Source organism: Halichoerus grypus, chromosome 11, assembly GCF_964656455.1.
Source record: "Halichoerus grypus chromosome 11, mHalGry1.hap1.1, whole genome shotgun sequence".
Taxonomy (NCBI): Eukaryota; Metazoa; Chordata; class Mammalia; order Carnivora; family Phocidae; genus Halichoerus; species Halichoerus grypus.
Window position 1 is genome coordinate 97,368,817 of NC_135722.1, and position 18,484 is coordinate 97,387,300.

Genomic DNA, 18,484 nt, shown 5'->3' on the forward strand with positions numbered 1-18,484 from the left:
TTTGCATTTCATCTCTCCAGGTTCCGTAAGGGATTCGCCGCGAAGAGGGAGACCCACCCACTCGGCGTTCCTTTCAGAGAAAGGAAGTCAAAGATAATGCAAGGCCAGTATAAAATAAAAAGATTTTATTTCTGGCCTTTTCCTGGAGGGGAATGGCAAAAAACGGTAGAGGTGCCAGAAGCTTGGGCACTGTAAAGGGGTCCCAAATCAGACAGGGTCGAAGTTCACGAAGGAGTGGGTCAAGAGTCAGGAAAACACAGGAGAAGGAATTTGGAGGCAAGAGTGCAGAGACCTGGAGTGGCATTCAACTAGGAATAGAAAATCCCATCGCAGACTCAACGATCCCCTCCCGTCAAGCTATTTCCTCTCTTACCAGAGCCTGAAGGGCCAGCAGCGACGACACGACAAGTCTTAGTGGCCGAAGGATTCCCACTTCCGACTCAGCACAGCAACCGGAACTTACATCATGACCAAGCGCCGGGCCTCGTGGAATCTTATCCCGGCGCCGGAAACAGGGTGTGCCGCTCTGCGCGGGGAACTGGCGCGCAAACAGCTCCACGGCGCACGCGCTAGCTAGCTGGGCGGGGCGGAAGCGGCCGGAAGTGGCCTTGGGCTCCGGCCGGGGCGGGTCCGGGGCGGGTCCGGGGCGGGTCCCGGGAGGGTTGGTGGGGCGGGAGCATGGGGGTGGTTGGTTTGGAGCTTGGTGAAAAACGAGGCGGGTTTTGAAATCGGTGTATAGCCGGAGGCTATGACTTGGTGATCCGTGGTGCCGCTGGCAACCTCTGTGGGTTTTTGCTTTCTATTTTTCCCGCCAGTGTCATGCCTTTTTGAAGCCGCTTCTGTTACTCTTCATAGATTATTATATGAGGCAACAACAACAGCAATAACAGCAATAACGATAACAAAGTTTTGAGCTCTTATTAGGTGTCAGGCAGTGTGCTAAGATATGCTAGTGTTGGATTTCAGTTTTATCTGTAAAGTGGTGACAACATGCGTGCTACAAGGTTACTTTGAGGTATACAAAGGCAGTGAAAGCAGCATACTTTTCCAGAGTGCAAGTGAAGGGGCGCCTGGGTGGCTCAGTCGTTAAGCGTCTGCCCTCGGCTCAGGTCATGATCCCAGGGCCCTGGGATGGAGCCCCGCGTGGAGCCCCACGTGGAGCGCAGCGTGGAGCCCTTTGTGTTCCCTCTCTCGCTGTGTCTCTCTGTCAAATAAATATAATCTTTAAAAAAAAAAAAAGTGCAAGTGAAAATTCATAGAATGAGACAAAATATTTGTAAGTCATATGTCTGATAAAGGATTAATGTCCAAAATATATAAAGAACTATAACACAACAACAAAAACAAAAACACACAGTGATTCAAAAATGGGCAATGGACTTGAATAGACATTCCTCCAAGGAAGATATACAAATGGCCAATAAGCACATGAAAAGATGCTCAATGACACTAATCATTACGGAAATGCAAATCGAAACTGCAATGAAATAATACCTCACATCCTTTAGGAAGTCTATTATCAAAAAAATGGAAAATAAGTGTTGGCGAGGAGGAGAGATAAGGAACCCTTGGACATTGCTGATGGGATTGCAAAATAGTGCAGCACTTTGGGAAAATTTTGGTGGTTCCTCATATAGTTAAACATAGAATTACCATATGATACAGCAATTCTGCTTCTGGGTATACACCACAAAGAATTGAAGGCAGGGACTCAAACAGATACTTGTACACCAATGTTCATAACAATATTATTCATAATAGCCAAAAAGGGGAAACAACCCAAAATGTGCACTGACAAATGAATGGATAAACAAAATGTGGTATATACATACAATTGACTATTATTTAGCCTTAAAAAGGCTGAAATGCTAATACATGCTACAACATGGATAAACCTTGAAAACATTATGTTATGTGAAAAAAGCCAGACACAAAAGGACAAATACTGTATGATTCCACTTATATGTGGTACCTAGAATAGGCAAATTCATAGGGATAGAAAAGTAGAGTAGAGGTTACCAGGGGCTGGGGGAAGGGAAGAATGGGGAATTATTGTTTAATGAGTACAGAGGTTAAGGTGATGAAAAAAGTTCTTGAAATGGTTGGTGGTGATGGTTGCACAGCATTGTGAATGTACTTAATGCCACTGAATAGTACACTTAGAATGTTTAAAATGGTAAATTTCATGTTATGTATACTTCACCACACACACATATACACACACAGAGCTCTGTGCAATCTTTGAATGCCTGTCTTGTTCCAGCATTATACTAGTTTCTGAAGATACATTAGTAAAAAATACACAAGTCTTTTCCTTCCTGGAGCTTACAGTCTGGTGACCGTGTAACACCATTTAAAATCAATGGGAACAAAATGGATCATTCAAAAAATAGTTCTGGAATGGTTGGGTAGCTATGTGGTGTGAAAGTTAGTCAATATGTTAGGCCTTTACATTAAAATTAATTCAAGATGGATCATTCATTTAAATGTATAATATGAAACCATAAAAATGTCAGAGGAATTCATAGGAAAACTTTCTTTTTTTTTTTTTTTAAAGATTTTATTTATTTACTTCACAGAGAGACACAGTGAGAGAGGGAACACAAGCTGGGGGAGTGGGAGAGGGAGAAGCAGGCTTCCCGCCGAGCAGGGAGCCCGATGTGGGGCTCGATCCCAAGACCCTGGGATCATGACCTGAGCCGAAGGCAGATGCTCAATGACTGAGCCACCCAGGTGCCCCCATAGGAAAACTTTTTTAAAAGAATAATCTTTTTTTTTTTTTTTAAAGATTTTATTTATTTATTTGAGACAGAGAGAATGAGAGAGAGAGAGCACATGAGAGGGGGGAGGGTCAGAGGGAGAAGCAGGCTCCTTGCTGAGCAGGGAGCCTGATGCGGGACTCGATCCAGGGACTCCAGGATCATGACCTGAGCCGAAGGCAGTCGCTTAACCAACTGAGCCACCCAGGCGCCCCAAAAGAATAATCTTTTTTAAAAAAGATTTTATTTCTTTATTTGAGAGAGAGAACAAGCAGTCAGGAGTGGCACTCCCCACTGAGCAGGGAGCCCATTGTGGGGTTCAATCCCAGGACCCTGGGATCATGACCTGAGCCAAAGAGAGATGCTTAACTGACTGAACCACCCAGGTGCCCCTAAAAGAATAATCTTAAATTGGGGAAGACCTTTCTAAATAGGAAACAACCTAGAAGCCATAAAAGACCAGTGAATTCTACTATATGCAGATAAATAAAATGTACATAGAAAACCAATCATCATCAAGTCAAAGAACAAATACCAAAATTGGAATAATATCTGCAACTAATATCACAAACAAAAGATCTAATTTCCCACATATGTAAAGGGCTGTTGCAAGTCAATAAGAAAAAGATAAAAGGATATGAGCCTATATATCATGAGAAGGAAAAACACATGGTTCACTTCCATTTTTAATAAGGAAAATGTAAATTAAAACTACACTGAGATGCCATTTTTAACTTATCAGATTGGCAAAGTTCAAAAAGTAGGGAGTAAAAGGCACTCTCAATTATTGTTACTGGGAGTAAACACTGGTCCAACCTCCATGAAGTGCAATTTGGCAATATTTAATAAAATTACAAGTGCAAATACATTATGGCTTCCAAATCTCATTTATTTGTATTTGTTATGAATTGTCGTAAGTATGTTCAAAATGACATTTGTCAGAAGTAAACCTATGGAACTTTAAAAACTACAAAAAGAAGACATAGGAGAAATCATCATGACCTTGAGTTTGTCAAAGATTTCTTAGGCATGACATCAAAAGCACAATCCATAAAAAAAAAAAGGGTAAAATGGACTTCATCAAAATTAAAAATTTTTGTGCTTCAAAAGTCACCATGAAGAGAATGAAAAGACAAGCCACAGACTGGTCGATGTATTTGTAAATCATATATGTAATAAAGGACTTGTATTCAAAATATAGAAGAACTCTTTCAATTCAACAGTAAGACAAAGAAACAACCCAAATTAAAAAAAAATATTTGAAATAGATGTTTCACTGAAGATATAAGAATGGCGGACAAGCACATGAAAAGATGTTCAACAACATTAATCATTAGGGAAATGCAAATTAAAGGTACAATAAGATACCATTTTATACCTAGAAGAATCGGCTATACGAAAAAAACAAAGTAACAAATATTGATGAGGATATGGAGAAACAGAAACCCTCATCCATTGCTAGTGGGAACGTAAAATGGTACAGGGAATTTCTTAAAAAGTTAAACATAAATTTGCCATACAACACAGCAATTCTTCACTCCCAGGTGTCAATCCCAGAGAAATGTAGACATGGGGTGCACACAAAGATTAGCGTGATCTTTGACATGAGATTGTCCAGCACATTTTATAATTAACAGCATATTGTATAATTCCATTTATATGAAATGTGTAGAAAAGGCAACTCTGACAGAAAAGAGATTAGTGGTTGCCTGGGGCTGAGAGTGGGAACAGGGAATGACTGCAAACAGCAGAAGAAATCTTAAGAGGGTAATGGAAATGTTCTAATGATTGTGTTGATTGCACAGCTGGGTAAATTTTGTAAAACTTACTGAGAACAGGAGAAATTGCTTAAAATGAGTGAATTTTATAGCATATAATTTATACCTCAATACAATTATTTTTAAAATGACATTTATACAGTGTTAGTCATTGCAGTATTTTAAGAGCAAAATATTGGCAGTAATATTTTGTCCATTAATAGAGGACTGATTAAATAAATCATAGTGAGTCTGTGCAATGTGGTTGCATTAAAAAAAAAAAGGCGCTCCTTTACTTGCTGGTATGAAATAATCTTAAGTTTTATTAGGCGAAAAGTGCAAGATGTATAGCATGGTACCATTTGTGTGAAAAATAGGGAAGGGAAGAATAATGTGTACTTAAGAGTTTGCTTATGGAAAAAAAAAAGAGAGTTTGCTTACGTATGCCTAGAATACCTCTGATTTATAATACCTTATATACCTAATAAAGATATATAAGAAACTAGAATATTGTTTGTCTCTGGAAAGGACAGCTGAATGGCTGGGGATGGAGGTGGAGGGAGACCTTCATTGTATATTTGAACCATGTAAATTATGACTTATACAGAAGGTAAATAAAAATTAGAACTTTAAAAAAGTAACATTCAAATAGAGGGGGTTATTTGACCTTTTCAGTTTTCTTTTACAGAAAAATTACCTCCCAATAGGTGGCGCTCCTGCAACACCATCCATATTTTTACTTTACTTTTAGTTTATTTATTTTGAGAAAAATCCAAATTTGCCCTGATGGGCTTTTCTTCTCTATTTGTCACCTTTGGGAGACTTGAATCTAGATTTAGGGCTGACCGTCTCTTTGCTAGGAGTGCTCCAAAACGTATTGCCATGTTTCTGAGAACTATTCAAAGGGAGAACACCTGGATTGAAAAAAGAAAAAATTGGAATTGGTTCAGAAAACCAAATAGTGCTTGGGTCCTGTTTTCCTGGTTGAAACTTGATTGATTGAATCAGAACTTCTGATTGATTGACTGGTTGATCAAAAGGTTAATATAGGTCAGTGGTTCGTAACGAATGCTGATTTTGCCCCAGAGGATACACTTGAAATATCTGGAGATATTTTTGATTGTTACAACTGGGGATACTCCTGGGATTTGGTGGATTGAGGCCAGGGATGCTGCTAAAAACCCTGCAATGCACAGGACAGTCCCCTCATGACAAGGGACTATCAGTCACCCACCCTCTCCTAAGCTTATAGCTGTTTGGAAAAAGGAGATAGACTTGGCAACAGATGGGAAGGCAGGTAAAGGAAAGGTGTTTTTTTTCTTTTTCTTCTAGAGAGTGAGAGAGAGTGAGCGAGCACTGGGGGGGAGGGGGAGAGGGAGAGGGTGAGAGAGAATCTTAAGCAGGTTCCGTGCTGAGCACAGAGCTCAGTGAGGGGCTCACAACCCTGAGATCATGACCTGAGCTGAAATCAAGAATCAGACACTTACCCTACTGAGCCACCCAGGCGCCCCAGGAAAGGTAATTTCTTAGAATTGGTGTAGAAGGACACACCTACTTTGAGTCCTGAGTTCAGTTTTTCCTCAATCGCTTTCCTTCAAGGTGGCCGTATTGGTCATTTTCCCGATCTCTGAGGGGCTAGAAAGGACAGCACGGTCATAAACTCACTTTCCCTCCTCCTCTGTGAATTAATTTGATGCATATTTATTGAATGCTTTTCATGTGCAAGGCTTTGGAGTGGGTGCTTCACTGTCCTGGGGGTGGAAAGAGGACAAGGAGGGTGGAGGCTCTGTATACAGTTTCTTTGTGTGTCCCTCTCTCTGTGTTCTTCAGCTTTTTCTCCCTGGATCCTGACCTCAATCTCTCTCAACCTTTCTCTTCATTTCATCCATTCTACCCAAAGTGCAACTATGTAATCATTTGGTATGCCCTAAGCAGTTCCTTATCTGTATAGTATCCTCTGAATAACTTGTCCCCCATCCCCCAATTGTACTACTAACTGTAGCAGTGTCTCTTTCATTCCCCCTTCCCTTACCTGGTAAAGCTGGTCATTGGACAACAGAGTCTGCTTGTCTGAAGCTACAAAAAAAAAAAAAAAAAAAAACCGCAAGGTAGAATGGTGAAGAAATTGGGTTATATTCACACACCGGAGCACTAAATAGCAGTAAGAGTGAAATACATCTACATACAACAAGGCGGAAAGATCTCACAGGCGTGTTTTTTTGAGTACCAGAGGCACACACACAAGAGTACTTCTGGAGTCCATTGACATAAGGAGTGAAAACAGGCAAAATTAATCAACGTTCTTAGAAGTCAGGCTAGTACTCGCTTTGGGGGAGAGGCACAGGCTGGAATTGACCACAAGGGGGACGTCTAGGGTGTGGGTAATATTCTCTTTCTTAAACTGGGTGTTGGATTCGTGGGTAAGTTTGCTTGTTTAGCTGTATGCTTGTCATTCATGCATGTTTCTCTCTGTAGGTTTTGGTTCAGTTAAAGAGTTTTTTTTTAAAATCAGAGGAATCGGAGGAAAATCAGAGGGAGGTGGATCTCGAGACAGGTAATTATGCTGTGGACACACCAGTGTCCTTTACACCCAATTGGGCTAGATGGCAATACATGCCCACCTCATCTCTTCTATTGGGTCTCTTTGGTAGGAAGGAAACTCAGGGTCCCAGGTGGTCTCATCTCTTACTGAGGAACATTCTTTTACCTCTTGACTGGCGAACTCCATCCTGTCCAGCAATGAAGTAAACCCCGACAGCAAGGAAGAAAATGCTGAAGATTTCAGCGAAGACAAAGCCAGATACAGTGCCTGCATTCAGGTCAATGCAGTTCTGACACACTGTGGGGAAAGGGAGGGACAATACTCCGTCAGGGTGTGAAAGTGGTTCTTCTGAATCTTTTACTCTCACCTACACGTGCTAATGCCTCCATTTGGGGTAGCAGATTCCTCTCTCTGTGCAAGGTATGGTAAGGGAATTGCCTGGGAAGATCCCCGGACTAAGAATGCAATACACTTGATATCCCTCTGTCCCCCAGGCATCCTAGGGAAGCCTATATAGTCTGACCACCAGGAACTATGTGAAATAGAAGGAAGATCAGATCCCTTTCTCCGTGGTCAACTGCCTTCTACATTTCATTGCTGCTCACCTTATAATCCCCTCTGTCTCCCTGGGCTACCCCAACTCAGTTTATATGAATAGCTGACTGCTCCAATCCATGAAGGCCTATCCAAAATTAAACCAGGTTTTACAGGACTGGTTATGCTTTTCCAAGAAGATGGGGGAACTGTCTTGTTATATTCAAAAAGAGGCACGCTGAGATTAAGAGAACGAGAACCACTGAGTGTCTCTTCCCACACTCACCAGGGATAGGAAGCCCACCAGAACAGCAGTACTGCTTAATTGGACAACAAACAAACCAAAGGGGATTACATACTTCTGTAATATACTTGGAGTGGTTTTGAAATGTTCTTTGATCCTTGACACTGATATATCCCTTGAGGGTCCATGATACTGCTTCCCAGATCAAACTTGTTTTTATTTTTATGCGAGGAAGTTGTTGCCTTCCCGTCTTTAAACCATGTGATATTTGTGTCTTTTGAGTCACAAATCAGAAATACCAAACCATCTTCTCGATTGCCATCTACTTTTACCACAGGAACTTCTGAAAAGGGAAAAGCCACCGTCTGTTAAGGATCTTTCCTCTGAAATTTTCCCTGCCCCAAGGTATCACAACAAGACCATTGTAGTGGTGGTTCTCAAACTTTAATGTGCACATGGACCACATGGGGAATCTGGTGAGAATTTCAGATTCTATTTAGTAGTTCTGGGAAGGAGATGAAATGGGGCATTTCTAACATGATGCCAATGGTGTTGGTTCATGGGTCCCACTTTGAGTAATGCCTAGCTGCTGGGGTCCTGTTTCTACTCCAAGAACTAGAGAGTTAATTGTTTGGCTACAGGAAAGGTGCCCAGAAAGGTCATGACTGGCCACTCATTTGGTTGACAATGAGAGGTTTGCTATTATCACTGATCATCCCATCCCCTCTGTCACTCAGTCCTATAGGACTATTAGCATAGGAACCATATTTCTGTGAATTTTCTCAGTGTTTGAGGATGTAAAGAAGCCATTCAGCCTACCTTCTTTCTTCTGGGCTATAGTACCTGTAGAGACAGAAGAGAGACAGAGGATCAGCTGGGCATGGAGTTGTCCAGATGCCCTGAGATATCATTTCCTTGGTCATTTGAGGCCAAGATAGATTAGATATCCTAATCTCAGAGAGTGGGTAGTATCTAGACTTACTTCCCTGGGTTGTAGCCTACATCACCAAATTAAATTCAGGGTGTTGTATAATAAAGAATTTGTCTGGTCTTTGTCATGGATTCCTAGGAGGGAATTTCTAAAGCCTTGGAATTTCATGAGTGATACGGGTGTCTTTTTTATTCTTGGCGGGCTTTTTTTTTTTTTTAAGATTTGTTTATTTATTTGAGAGAAAGCGCGGGAGAGCACACGAGGGGGAGAGGGCTTGAGGGAGAGCGAGAGAGAGAGAAGCAGACTCCCTACTGAGTACGGAGCCCCACTCACCCAGAGATCATGATACAAGCCAAAATCAAAAGTTGGACGCTCAATGGACTGAGCCACTCAGATGCCCCTTGGTGGGCTTTTGGACCATACATGAATTTGTTTTACAAGATGACTCAGGATGGGTCTGGTCAAGACCCATGTAATCTGGGAATTTGAGCCCTGGGAGGGGAAGGGAGCTGGAGATTGAGTCCAGTCACATGGCCAATAATTCAATTATACCTATGTCATGAAACCCCAATAAAAACTCAGTGGAGGGGCGCCTGGGTGGCTCAGTTGGTTAAGTGTCTGCCTTCAACTCAGGTCATGATCCCAGGGTCCTGGGATCAAGCCCTGCATTGGGCCCCTTTCTCAGTGGGGGAATCTGCTTCTCCCTCTCCCTCTGCCTGCCACTCCCCCTGCTTGTTCTCTCTCTCTCTGTCAAATAAATAAATAAAATCTTAAAACAAAACAAAACAAAACTCAGTGGAGGTGCCCCTGGGTGGCTCAGTTCGTTGAATATCTAACTCTTGGTTTTGGCTCAGGTCATGATCTCTGGGTGGTGAGATCAAGCCCCGTGTTGGACTTTGTGCTGGGCACAGAGCCTACTTGAGATTCTCACCCTCTCTCTCTGCCCCTCCCCCTGCTCCCTCTTTCTCTTAAAAAAAAAAAAAGTCAAGAAAAAAAAACCACCTCAGTGGAGCTTCCTGGTTGGTGAATGCATCAATGTACCAGGAGGGTGATATATTCTGATTCCACAGGGAGAGAGCACAGGAGCTCTGTGTTCAGGGCCCTCTCAGACCTCACCTTATGCATCTCTTCATTTGGAAAATCCTGATTTTATTTTTTATAATTAAACTGTAATAATAAAGGGGTGCCTGGATGGCTCAGTCATTAAGCATCTGCCTTCAGCTCAGGTCGTGGTCCTGGAGTTCTGGGATTGAGCCCCGCGTTGGGCTCCCTGCTCAGCAAAGAGCTTGCCTCTCCTTTTTTTTTTTTAAAGATTTATTTATTTATTTGAGAGAGAGAGTACATGAGAGGGGGGAGGGTTGGAGGGAGAAGCAGGCTCCTCGCTGAGCAGGGAGCCCGATGCGGGACTTGATCCAGGGACTCCAGGATCATGACCTGAGCCGAAGGCAGTCGCCCAACCAACTGAGCCACCCAGGCGCCCAGCCTCTCCTTCTGCCCCTCATCCTGCTCGTGCTCTCTCTCTCTCAAATAAATAAATAAATAAATAAATCTTAAAAAAAAATCTGAACTGTAATAGTAAATATGGTGCTTTCCCGAGTTTTGTGAGTTGTTCTAACAAATTGTTAAATCTGGGAACCCTCCAGATTTGTACCCAGTTTGTCAGAAGTGTAGGTGGTATAGGAACCCCTGAACTTGTACCTGGAACTTAAAGTGAGGGCATTCTTGTTGGGCCCAGTGCCCTTGACCTGTGGGGTCTGATGTTAACTCCGGATGGTTAGCATTAGAACCATACTGCAATATACATAAAGGTATTGCCTATTACAGTCTAGAATGCTCTGTTTTTTTTAGCAGCTAAAGCTCTGGCAAAAAGTGGGGTTACACTAACTAAAGACTTCTAAAGTCCTCAGCCTTGGTGATCCATTTTTTTGTAGGAACCCTGGACATCCTAGGGGAGGTAGCTATTCGATAGCCCTCAAATATGTGTCAAAACTCAGAGTAGTAGAGTTGCACTGGTAGATGGACTACAGAGAACTAGCACCGGAATTCAGTTCAATTGGATCGAATGCAAACATTTACCATGCACTATGATGTACCTGGCATGATTAAGCAATGTGAAAAGACAAGAGTGGTGATACAAAGAACTAACTCGCTGCTTCCAAAGAGTTTACAATGAAGTAGGAAAAATAAATACACATGTAATTAATATAATAGAACTTAGAAATTATCTTTAGTACTCATGTGAATGCATTTGAAAGGGGCTAGAAGCTATTGATTTTGCGCCAGAGTCAGGGACAGGGAAAACTTAACAGAGAAGGTGACATTTGGTTGGGCCTTGAATGATTAGGTATTCACCGGACAGAGAAAGGCATCCTGGGGAGAAAGAATAGCTGAGCAAAGACACAGGTTGGAAAAGGACAGAGAGGTAGTGTGTCTAGAGGTGGAGTGATGGGGACAGATGAAGCATGAATCAAAGTACGAAGGGAAAAAAAGTATGATGGAAACAGTTGGAAGGAGTCAGTTGTTTTAGAACCTCTTGCAGGACTGAACCGATTATTAATAGTACCTAGCATAGTGTTTGGAACATGGTAGGAGCTTTATATTTGTTGAATGAGTGCATGAATGAATGAATGAGTGAATAAAAGAAAAAAAAGGCAAGGCAAACAGTCACGCAGATTTCTCACCAGCGGTTCTCCCTGACCACCTGATCATCATGGGAGGAACAAAGAGGCCCCTCGTTCTAACTCTGATTCTATAGGGGAGAGGGTCCAACTGATTGCTGACATCCTTTAATTTTGTTTCTCTGAGTCTTCTTTCTTTTTAGGATTTGAGAGCTCTTGTATCCAAATTTCCTAGGTTGACTTGTAAGAGGACAGAGCCCATAGGAAGGAGGCATCCTCCAAGTTCACACAGCTCATAAGTGGCTGAGCTGGACCCAGAGCTCAGGTTTCTGTTGCTCTTTCTGCTATATCTATCTGCCTCACACAGGCTTTCAGCCCTGCCCCTCTACCTGTGTGGTCTTTAGTGGCTCTTTTCCCATTTTCTGCAGAAATCATTCTAAACTCTCACTATCCTCCTCAAGTCCCCCACTCAGCGATCACCCAGCTCAGTTTCAGCAAGCGACATCGTCTGCCACTTAGGTCGTTGAGAACATAGATGCTGTAATGATTCTCTCCAGCTTCCTGCCCATCTACACGCCTACCCATGGCCAAAGCCATTTGCACTTCATTTCTCCTCATCTCAGAGGGTAAGTTTGCCTTCTCCTCTGTGTCCTTGACCCCACTCTTGACTCCATCCTTTCAACATCAACTCTAGGAACTTACTCTCTCTGTTTTCCTTTAGCCTAGAAATGTGCTCACATTTCTCTCACACTCAAAAATATTTCATCTTAGATCCTATTTCCTTTTCTACTTACCCTCAAACTCTCTTCTCTTCTCATCCAAACGTCTTTAAAAATAGTCTATAGTTGGTGTACTTAATCACCCGCCCTCATCTTCTACACATTTCTATTCGGTTTCCACTCATACTACCCCATTGAAAGTGTTATAAATCATCCATGGCCTTTATTTTGCCAAATCCCACAGGCTTAAACTTTTAAACATATTCTTCTATCAGCAGGACGTCTCTATAATATTTCATTATTGGTGATTCTTTCCTTCTGGAAGCTCTCTACTCCCTTGGTTTCTATGATATTGCACTCATCTGATTATCCCAGCTCTTTGATCGTCCTCTTATCTCTTTTCTGAGATGTTTTTCTCTAACTGCCCTTTAAAGGTTAATATCCTCTCAGTTCCATCCTCAGCCCCTCTTCCTCACATCTCACGTAGTACTTGTATGATTTCAACAACTTTCGTGGTTTTAGCTTCCCCCAGTGTGTGGAGAACCATCTCTAGTCCAGATTCCGGGCATCGACCCAGTTCATCCACTTCCTGTTGCTTATTTCCAACAGAATATTCATATAGGCATCCTATATAGCACCTTTTACTCAGTCTGGTGACACTGAAGCTTATTTCTCCAATTAGACTATAAGCTCACTAGGGCAGAAGCTTTTTATTCATCCTTATATCTTCCTAGCCTATCATGTAATAGGATCTCACTCATATTTGTTGACCAGTTGACCAACTGACCAACTGAGTGAGTGAATGCCTTATAGGTCTCCTCCTAACTCCAGCTCTGAGTTAAGGAACACATATTTTCTCTTTTCAGGTTCCTGGCCTGTGTCCCTTTGGGCTACAAGCAACCTAAGATGGCGGCATCCGGGTCCTCCCTCTAGCCAGTAAAGTCCTTTGATTTCATTTCTTAAGAGACAAGGACCCCAGCTCTCCCATGGGACACTGCTTCTCTCTAAGAGAGAACAATAAGAGGCTTCGTTTTTGCCCTTCCTTCTCAGAATTCTAGTGCGACAGCTGAGGTAGGCTTGAGGTTAGAGATCCCAATAGGCTTCCTCTCCCTGTAATGACCTCTTCCCCTGAGCCTTTCTCCGGACTGCCAGAACCCCGTACCTTGAAGAAGAGTGACAGCCAAGATGAGGCCAGCCAGATACTTCCCCAGCTCCATGTCAGTCTCTGCCTTTCCTCCCGAAGAAGCACTAAGCAACTCCCAGCAGCCAGCCTGCCTTAGAGCAGCTAGTCTGGCCCCGCCCAGCATCATTCAGGCTGGGGCCCCTGAGAGAAGGCACGAATCCGGAGCCACCACCCTCTACTTCAAATGTGGGCAGCGAGGGGCCCCAGCGAGGCTGCAGGTGCATATGTATCTTGCTTTCTGTGAAGGAGTAGAGAATGGAAGGTGGTGGGAGGGAAAGGCGGAGAGTGATGGATCCCCATCTCAGAGACAGCTTGCACAGAGAAACCCCTTGGGTTCTGGGTAGGAGATGGCTTGGGCCCATTTCTTCATGAGAGGGGTAAACATCTCTGCCACCGCTGGTTGCTAGGACATCAGCTGGTTGTTGCTTCTTGCTAGAACTAATGAATTTAAGTGAGAACACTCATGTGTGCAAGGCTGGAGCTCTGAGCAGAAAACCACCACAGTCCAGGCCCTTGTTTAGGAATTTTTCACTGCTCTTTTGAGACAAGATCATCAAAAAGGTGCCTGCCTGGACAAGAATAGGTAGGACAATTGCAACGAGATAAGCCCTACATTTCCAGGGGCCAGAGCTCAATCATACTCTGCCTGTGAGTCAATCATACTGTTATTAATAACTATCTCTTATTGAGCAAATGTGATATATCTCACGCACCAGGCAAACTTTTTGTCCGAATCCTTATTGGGATACTGAGGAAATTAGGCTCTGAAAAATTCCGTAACTGGCCCAGGGCCAGTGGGTAGGCAGTATTAGAGCTGGGATTCAAATGTCTGGTTTGGGGAGCTCCAAAGCCCAACTTCTCACTGGTAAGAAGCTACTTAGTCTGGTGCCCCAGGCTGCCCAAGGAGGACCTCGGGCAGGGTCCCAAGAAAGACCAGAAATGGGAGGAACCTTGCTGGTATGGCTTATGGGATGGGGCTCACACTTTCTCTCAAGGGTTTTGAGAGCTGGCAGTTTTCAGGGGGTGAGTAAATGTAGTTACACTGTTGACAAAAACTCTGAAATTACTGGTTTTCATCCATGACTCGGGAAAGAACATCCTAAATCTTCTTTTACTTCCTAGAGGTCTAGGCAATCTTTTCCACATTCTCTGCTCTCTCTTCCACCTCATCCCCAAGCTCAGTGCTCGGAGAAAGAGCAATTTGCACCTGCTTCCTTCCTACCCCACCCCCAGTCTACCCCTACCCTGACAGTCTCCCATGATCAACGGCAGAGAGCAGAGAAATAGGCGTCTTCTGGTTCTTCCCCCGCCCCTTTACTTTTTCCGGGTACCCGTGAGTCAGTTGGGGGAGGGCATCTCTCACCCTGGCTGATAGTTCTGTGACCTGGGTCTACCTACTGAAGGAATTCTGCTGGAAAATGGAACACTGTAGGTTTCTGGCTGGCCTGATACTGGCTGTCCTTCTCTCCCAAGGTAAGGCTTCTCCAGGTGGTGGGGGCATCTTGGAGAAGGGACCTGAGAGGGACATTAGCACCTGGACTGAGCCCCACTTGAAAGTCCTTCTCAATGCTAGCTTTACTTCACCAGGCAGAGTTGTCAAGGAGGGCAGGGTTGGGATGTAGCACAGGGTTTGGGCTTGGGAAACAGGCTCTTGGCTTTGACTGAGTCCAGCTAGGTGAACATGTTGGCCTTGAATGTCTCTCTAAAGGCCTTAGGCCAGAGATCTGCAGGAAATGTGCAGTCTGCGGGGGCCTGAGCCTAGGGCTGGTAAGGGAGCACTATTCCTTCTAAGACAGAGAGTCTCTGGGATCTAGGACTCTTAGTCATTTGGCCATCATTTGTCACCACCAGGAGCCATGGCCCAGTACTCAGGGGGATGTTTTAAGAGAAAGTTAACTTTAGGTGGAGAAGGAAGGAGGGTAGATCTGGAGTGGTAGGATGATCAACTCATCTTGGTTTGCCTGGTGTTAAAACTGATAGTGCTTTGTCCCAGAAACCCCTCAATCTCAGGCAAACTGGGACAAATGCTTTGGGATATCCAGGATTTCCAATGGAAAGAGATCCCCATGGAAAGCGTGGCTGTAGGATGTGAAGCATCTGATGTACATGTATCTTCCTGAGATATACTCATATAATCTTGGCCTGCTTGAGACACATGAGAAACAGCTCTTTTGGGGATTTTCCAGAGGATGTTCTTGTATTCAAATTGGTAACTGAATATGAATTCAGCAAAAATCTGGATTCCACTTTTCCCTGGGATTGGAGACACAGATCCCCTCTGTGGGCTATGGAGATGCTCTCAGTCAAAGGAATCCAGTGGATCTAGAGAGGTGCTGTGCATACCTCCAGCCCTTAAGCTCCCTATAAGTCTTGACTTGTATGGAGCCCCAAGAATGAATTTGATAAAAAAATTTTTTCTACCTCCCTCCCCTTAAGCAAGGGTAGAACAACTAAAAATCTTTACATGAGATTTGCCCTGGGTCTCCTTCTGGAATAATTCATACGAGCTTCTCTCCTACTCCAACCATCACTGGTCCCGGCAAAGACTTTAGTAGTGAGAGTCCCATTCTCTTGGTAGTTGGGGCAGGGGCAAAGAGGGAGGGAAAAGGATGAGAAGTTGAAGTGGGAGGGTTGTAGATGGCTGGGAAGTAGAATTAGAAGTTTTGTTGGAGGGGCACCTGGGTGGCTTAGTCAGTTCAACGTCTGTCTTCAGCTCAGGTCATGATCTCAGGGTAAAGGGATCGAGCTCCTCGTGGAACCCCTCGTCGAGCCCCTCCTTGGGCTCCCTGCTCAGCAGGGAGGCTGCTTCTCCCTCTGCCCCTCCCCCTACCCCCCTGCTCCTTTTCTCTCTGTCTCAAATAAATAAATAAAATCTTAAAAAAAAATAGTTTTGTTGGAGAACAAATGTGGCCATCTCCAACCAAGGAACGTTCTTCTGCCTTTCCATATCTCTTGGGTGCTTCAGCAGTCTACACTCCCCTTCTACTTCTAATCAGTGGTCTGAACTCATTTCCAGGAAGGTTCTTGGATCCGCCCGGCTCTACGATTTCCTCTTTTGCTCCATGTCCATCAGGGTCTGTGCTCTGCTCGGACTGAATCCTTGCATCGTTCCTGGCCCCTGCAGTTCATGGGGAGCCTCCCAAAGCCTTTTTCTTGTGACTTCTGTCTCTCTCACTAGAAACCATAAATTGTCCTAGACTTAGAAAGTGGTCCTTTTTAAGTATAAACCTCAGCAGAATAAGGCATCTGCTGCAGACCAAACAGCTGGCTGCAATCATGGTTGGGCTTTGTTGTTGTTGTTGTTTTCCCTGTAGTGAGCCCCTACAAGATAACCGTGGAGGAACTTGAGGACAAGGTGTTCCTGAATTGCAATACCAGTATCATTCTGGTAGAGGGAACGAGTGGAACACCACTCCCACATAATAAAACGTGGAACTTGGGAAAACGCATCCTGGACCCACGAGGAGTGTATAGGTGCAAAGGGACAGATGAACAAGACGACAAAACACCTTATATGCAAGTATATTATCGAAGTATGTGCCTTCTGGACCCTTTGAGTTGAAATGAATGGGACCTCTGGATATGAGAACCTTATAGCCAGAGGGGACTGTGGTGGACCAACCTGTTCTCTAAACAAAGTGGGGGTCACTCTTGTAATGGTAGGAGCCAGACTTTGGAGCTTAACTAATGGAAAAAACAGCAAGGACCTTATGACTCAAGCAGTAGAGGCTTGGTTGGGAGAGTGGTTTGGCCTTGCTGCCTTGTTTACATTCTTACAAAGCTGATACTGCCTCTTGACTCTTCTCAGGGATTCCTTGGGATTAAGGGCAGAGGGGGATGTAGCCAGGGCATCAGCAGGCCTTTCTCCAGGTATCTTACTGCAGTTTAGGTCTTGGTGTGAGGTCCTGGGGTTGCCCTAGGAGGCAGAGATGGTTCCTGGTCTTGAAGGCTCTCCAGCTCTCCTCTGGCCCCTCTTCCCCTCAGTGTGTCAGAACTGTGTGGAGCTGGACTCAGCCACCCTGGCTGGTATCGTCATCACTGACGTAATCGCCACTCTGCTCCTTGCTTTGGGAGTTTATTGCTTTGCTGGACATGAGACTGGAAGGCTCTCTAAGGGTAAGTGGAAGGGACAGAGTGTGTGTGTGTGTGTGCATGCACATGTATGTTGTGGGTGTGGGTATGAGTGTGCACCTGCTAAGACCGGGGCTGGCAGTGGGTTGTGTCTCATGTTGGAGTCACTCTCGCATCTCCTAAGGACTCCTAAAACTGGTTATTGGAAGACTTGTGCCCATATTGCCCATGCAGACTTCTGAGGGTACAACAAGCTGTAGTCCTCCTGCAGTGGTCATGGGGTCTCAATGTCCCATCCTCCTAGGCCCTTGATGACTCTTTCCCCCTGTTTCTTCTAGCTGCTGACTCTCAAGTTCTGTTGGAAAATGACCAGCTCTATCAGGTGAGCCCTAAAGGGAAAGAGACATGAATGGGAGGGGGTGAAGAGCCTGACGCTAGGTGTTATGTGTACGGATGAAAGGTCCTAGTGGGGAACTCATCACTGGCGGGGCTGGAAAACTCAGGCATGGGCTCTCATCTCTGGGGCCTACTGGGGTCTTCCCTGGAGAAACTGACCCTGCCTCACTGTTCCCTCTCACCTCCTAGCCCCTTCGAGATCGGAATGATGCTCAGTACAGTCATCTTGGTGAAAACTGGCCTCGGAAAAAGTGAACCTGAGACCGGTGGATTATGGGAGTATCGACTGTACCTTCTTCCCTTGCTCAGCCAATAAAGATGTCTTCTTTCACTCAGCAGGTGCCTGGACTTTTCAAGGCTCTCGGGCAAGGCATGGGAGTTGTTCTGCCTTGGCTGGACCCTTGCCTTCCCTGTCCACCTGTGTCCTTCCTTCATTGCTTCCATTCCTCTGCCCCAGATGGACAGTGTGATGGGCAGTCTCTCACCCCATTCTGGCCCATTGGTGTTTCTGGCCCGGTGGGCTCCCTGGGGATGGGGTCTGCTCCACCACACTCCCTCAGATACTTGTTGCCTCCAGCCCCCTATTACAACCCCTGAAGGGCTTTGGTTTCCTTACCACAGTTGAGGGCGGGCTGCTATGTTTACAGACCCAGCCACACAGAAGTTTCCATGACATCATGAGCAGAGGAGGTGGAAACATCAAAGGCCCAGGAGATAACTCCTTTTTTTT

General features: G+C 44.5%; 3 protein-coding genes across 4 annotated transcripts in view; 1 reads left to right on the forward strand and 2 right to left on the reverse strand.

Annotated features, from left to right (window-relative positions):
- The window catches only part of UBE4A (ubiquitination factor E4A), a 35,111-nt gene extending 34,609 nt beyond the window's left edge, over positions 1-502 (reverse strand). Inside the window, exon 1 of the mRNA XM_036122900.2 lies at positions 374-502. The gene's annotated coding sequence lies outside the window, so the exon portion shown is untranslated. The remainder of the gene's footprint in view (positions 1-373) is intronic.
- Positions 503-2,986: 2,484 nt separating this feature from the next.
- CD3G (CD3 gamma subunit of T-cell receptor complex) lies at positions 2,987-13,392 on the reverse strand. Of its 2 annotated transcripts, none has more exons than XM_036122943.2 (7): positions 13,267-13,392; positions 8,656-8,679; positions 7,952-8,179; positions 7,224-7,355; positions 6,549-6,592; positions 6,072-6,151; positions 2,987-5,430 (listed from the first exon to the last, which is right to left on the reverse strand). In XM_036122943.2, exons 1-6 carry the CDS (start codon positions 13,319-13,321, stop codon positions 6,086-6,088), a joined length of 549 nt encoding a protein of 182 aa, XP_035978836.1. In that variant the 5' UTR covers positions 13,322-13,392; the 3' UTR covers positions 2,987-5,430; positions 6,072-6,085. The 2 variants fall into 2 exon arrangements, with proteins under 2 accessions (XP_035978836.1, XP_035978829.1); XM_036122936.2 differs by having other exon boundaries at positions 6,068-6,151.
- A 1,213-nt stretch (positions 13,393-14,605) lies between these two features.
- Positions 14,606-18,089, forward strand: CD3D (CD3 delta subunit of T-cell receptor complex). The gene is made up of 5 exons (XM_036122956.2): positions 14,606-14,760; positions 16,602-16,820; positions 17,272-17,403; positions 17,697-17,740; positions 17,944-18,089. The coding sequence occupies exons 1-5, from the start codon at positions 14,706-14,708 to the stop codon at positions 18,007-18,009; spliced, it is 516 nt and encodes a 171-aa protein (XP_035978849.1). The 5' UTR covers positions 14,606-14,705; the 3' UTR covers positions 18,010-18,089.
- The last annotated feature ends 395 nt before the right edge of the window (positions 18,090-18,484 follow it).

What these genes read in the sequence shown, in the direction of transcription:
- CD3G (XM_036122943.2), bottom strand. Translation starts at nt 13,321, where the DNA reads ATGGAGCTGGGGAAGTATCTGGCTGGCCTCATCTTGGCTGTCACTCTT. An exon ending in ACTCCAAGTATATTACAGAA is followed by an intron (nt 7,356 to 7,951) that starts GTATGTAATCCC and finishes CTTTCCCCACAG; the next exon opens with TGTGTCAGAACTGCATTGAC. An exon ending in TGGAGTTCGCCAGTCAAGAG is followed by an intron (nt 6,593 to 7,223) that starts GTAAAAGAATGT and finishes TTTTTTTTGTAG; the next exon opens with CTTCAGACAAGCAGACTCTG.
- CD3D (XM_036122956.2), top strand. Translation starts at nt 14,706, where the DNA reads ATGGAACACTGTAGGTTTCTGGCTGGCCTGATACTGGCTGTCCTTCTC. An exon ending in GGCTGTCCTTCTCTCCCAAG is followed by an intron (nt 14,761 to 16,601) that starts GTAAGGCTTCTC and finishes TTTTCCCTGTAG; the next exon opens with TGAGCCCCTACAAGATAACC. An exon ending in AAAATGACCAGCTCTATCAG is followed by an intron (nt 17,741 to 17,943) that starts GTGAGCCCTAAA and finishes CTCACCTCCTAG; the next exon opens with CCCCTTCGAGATCGGAATGA.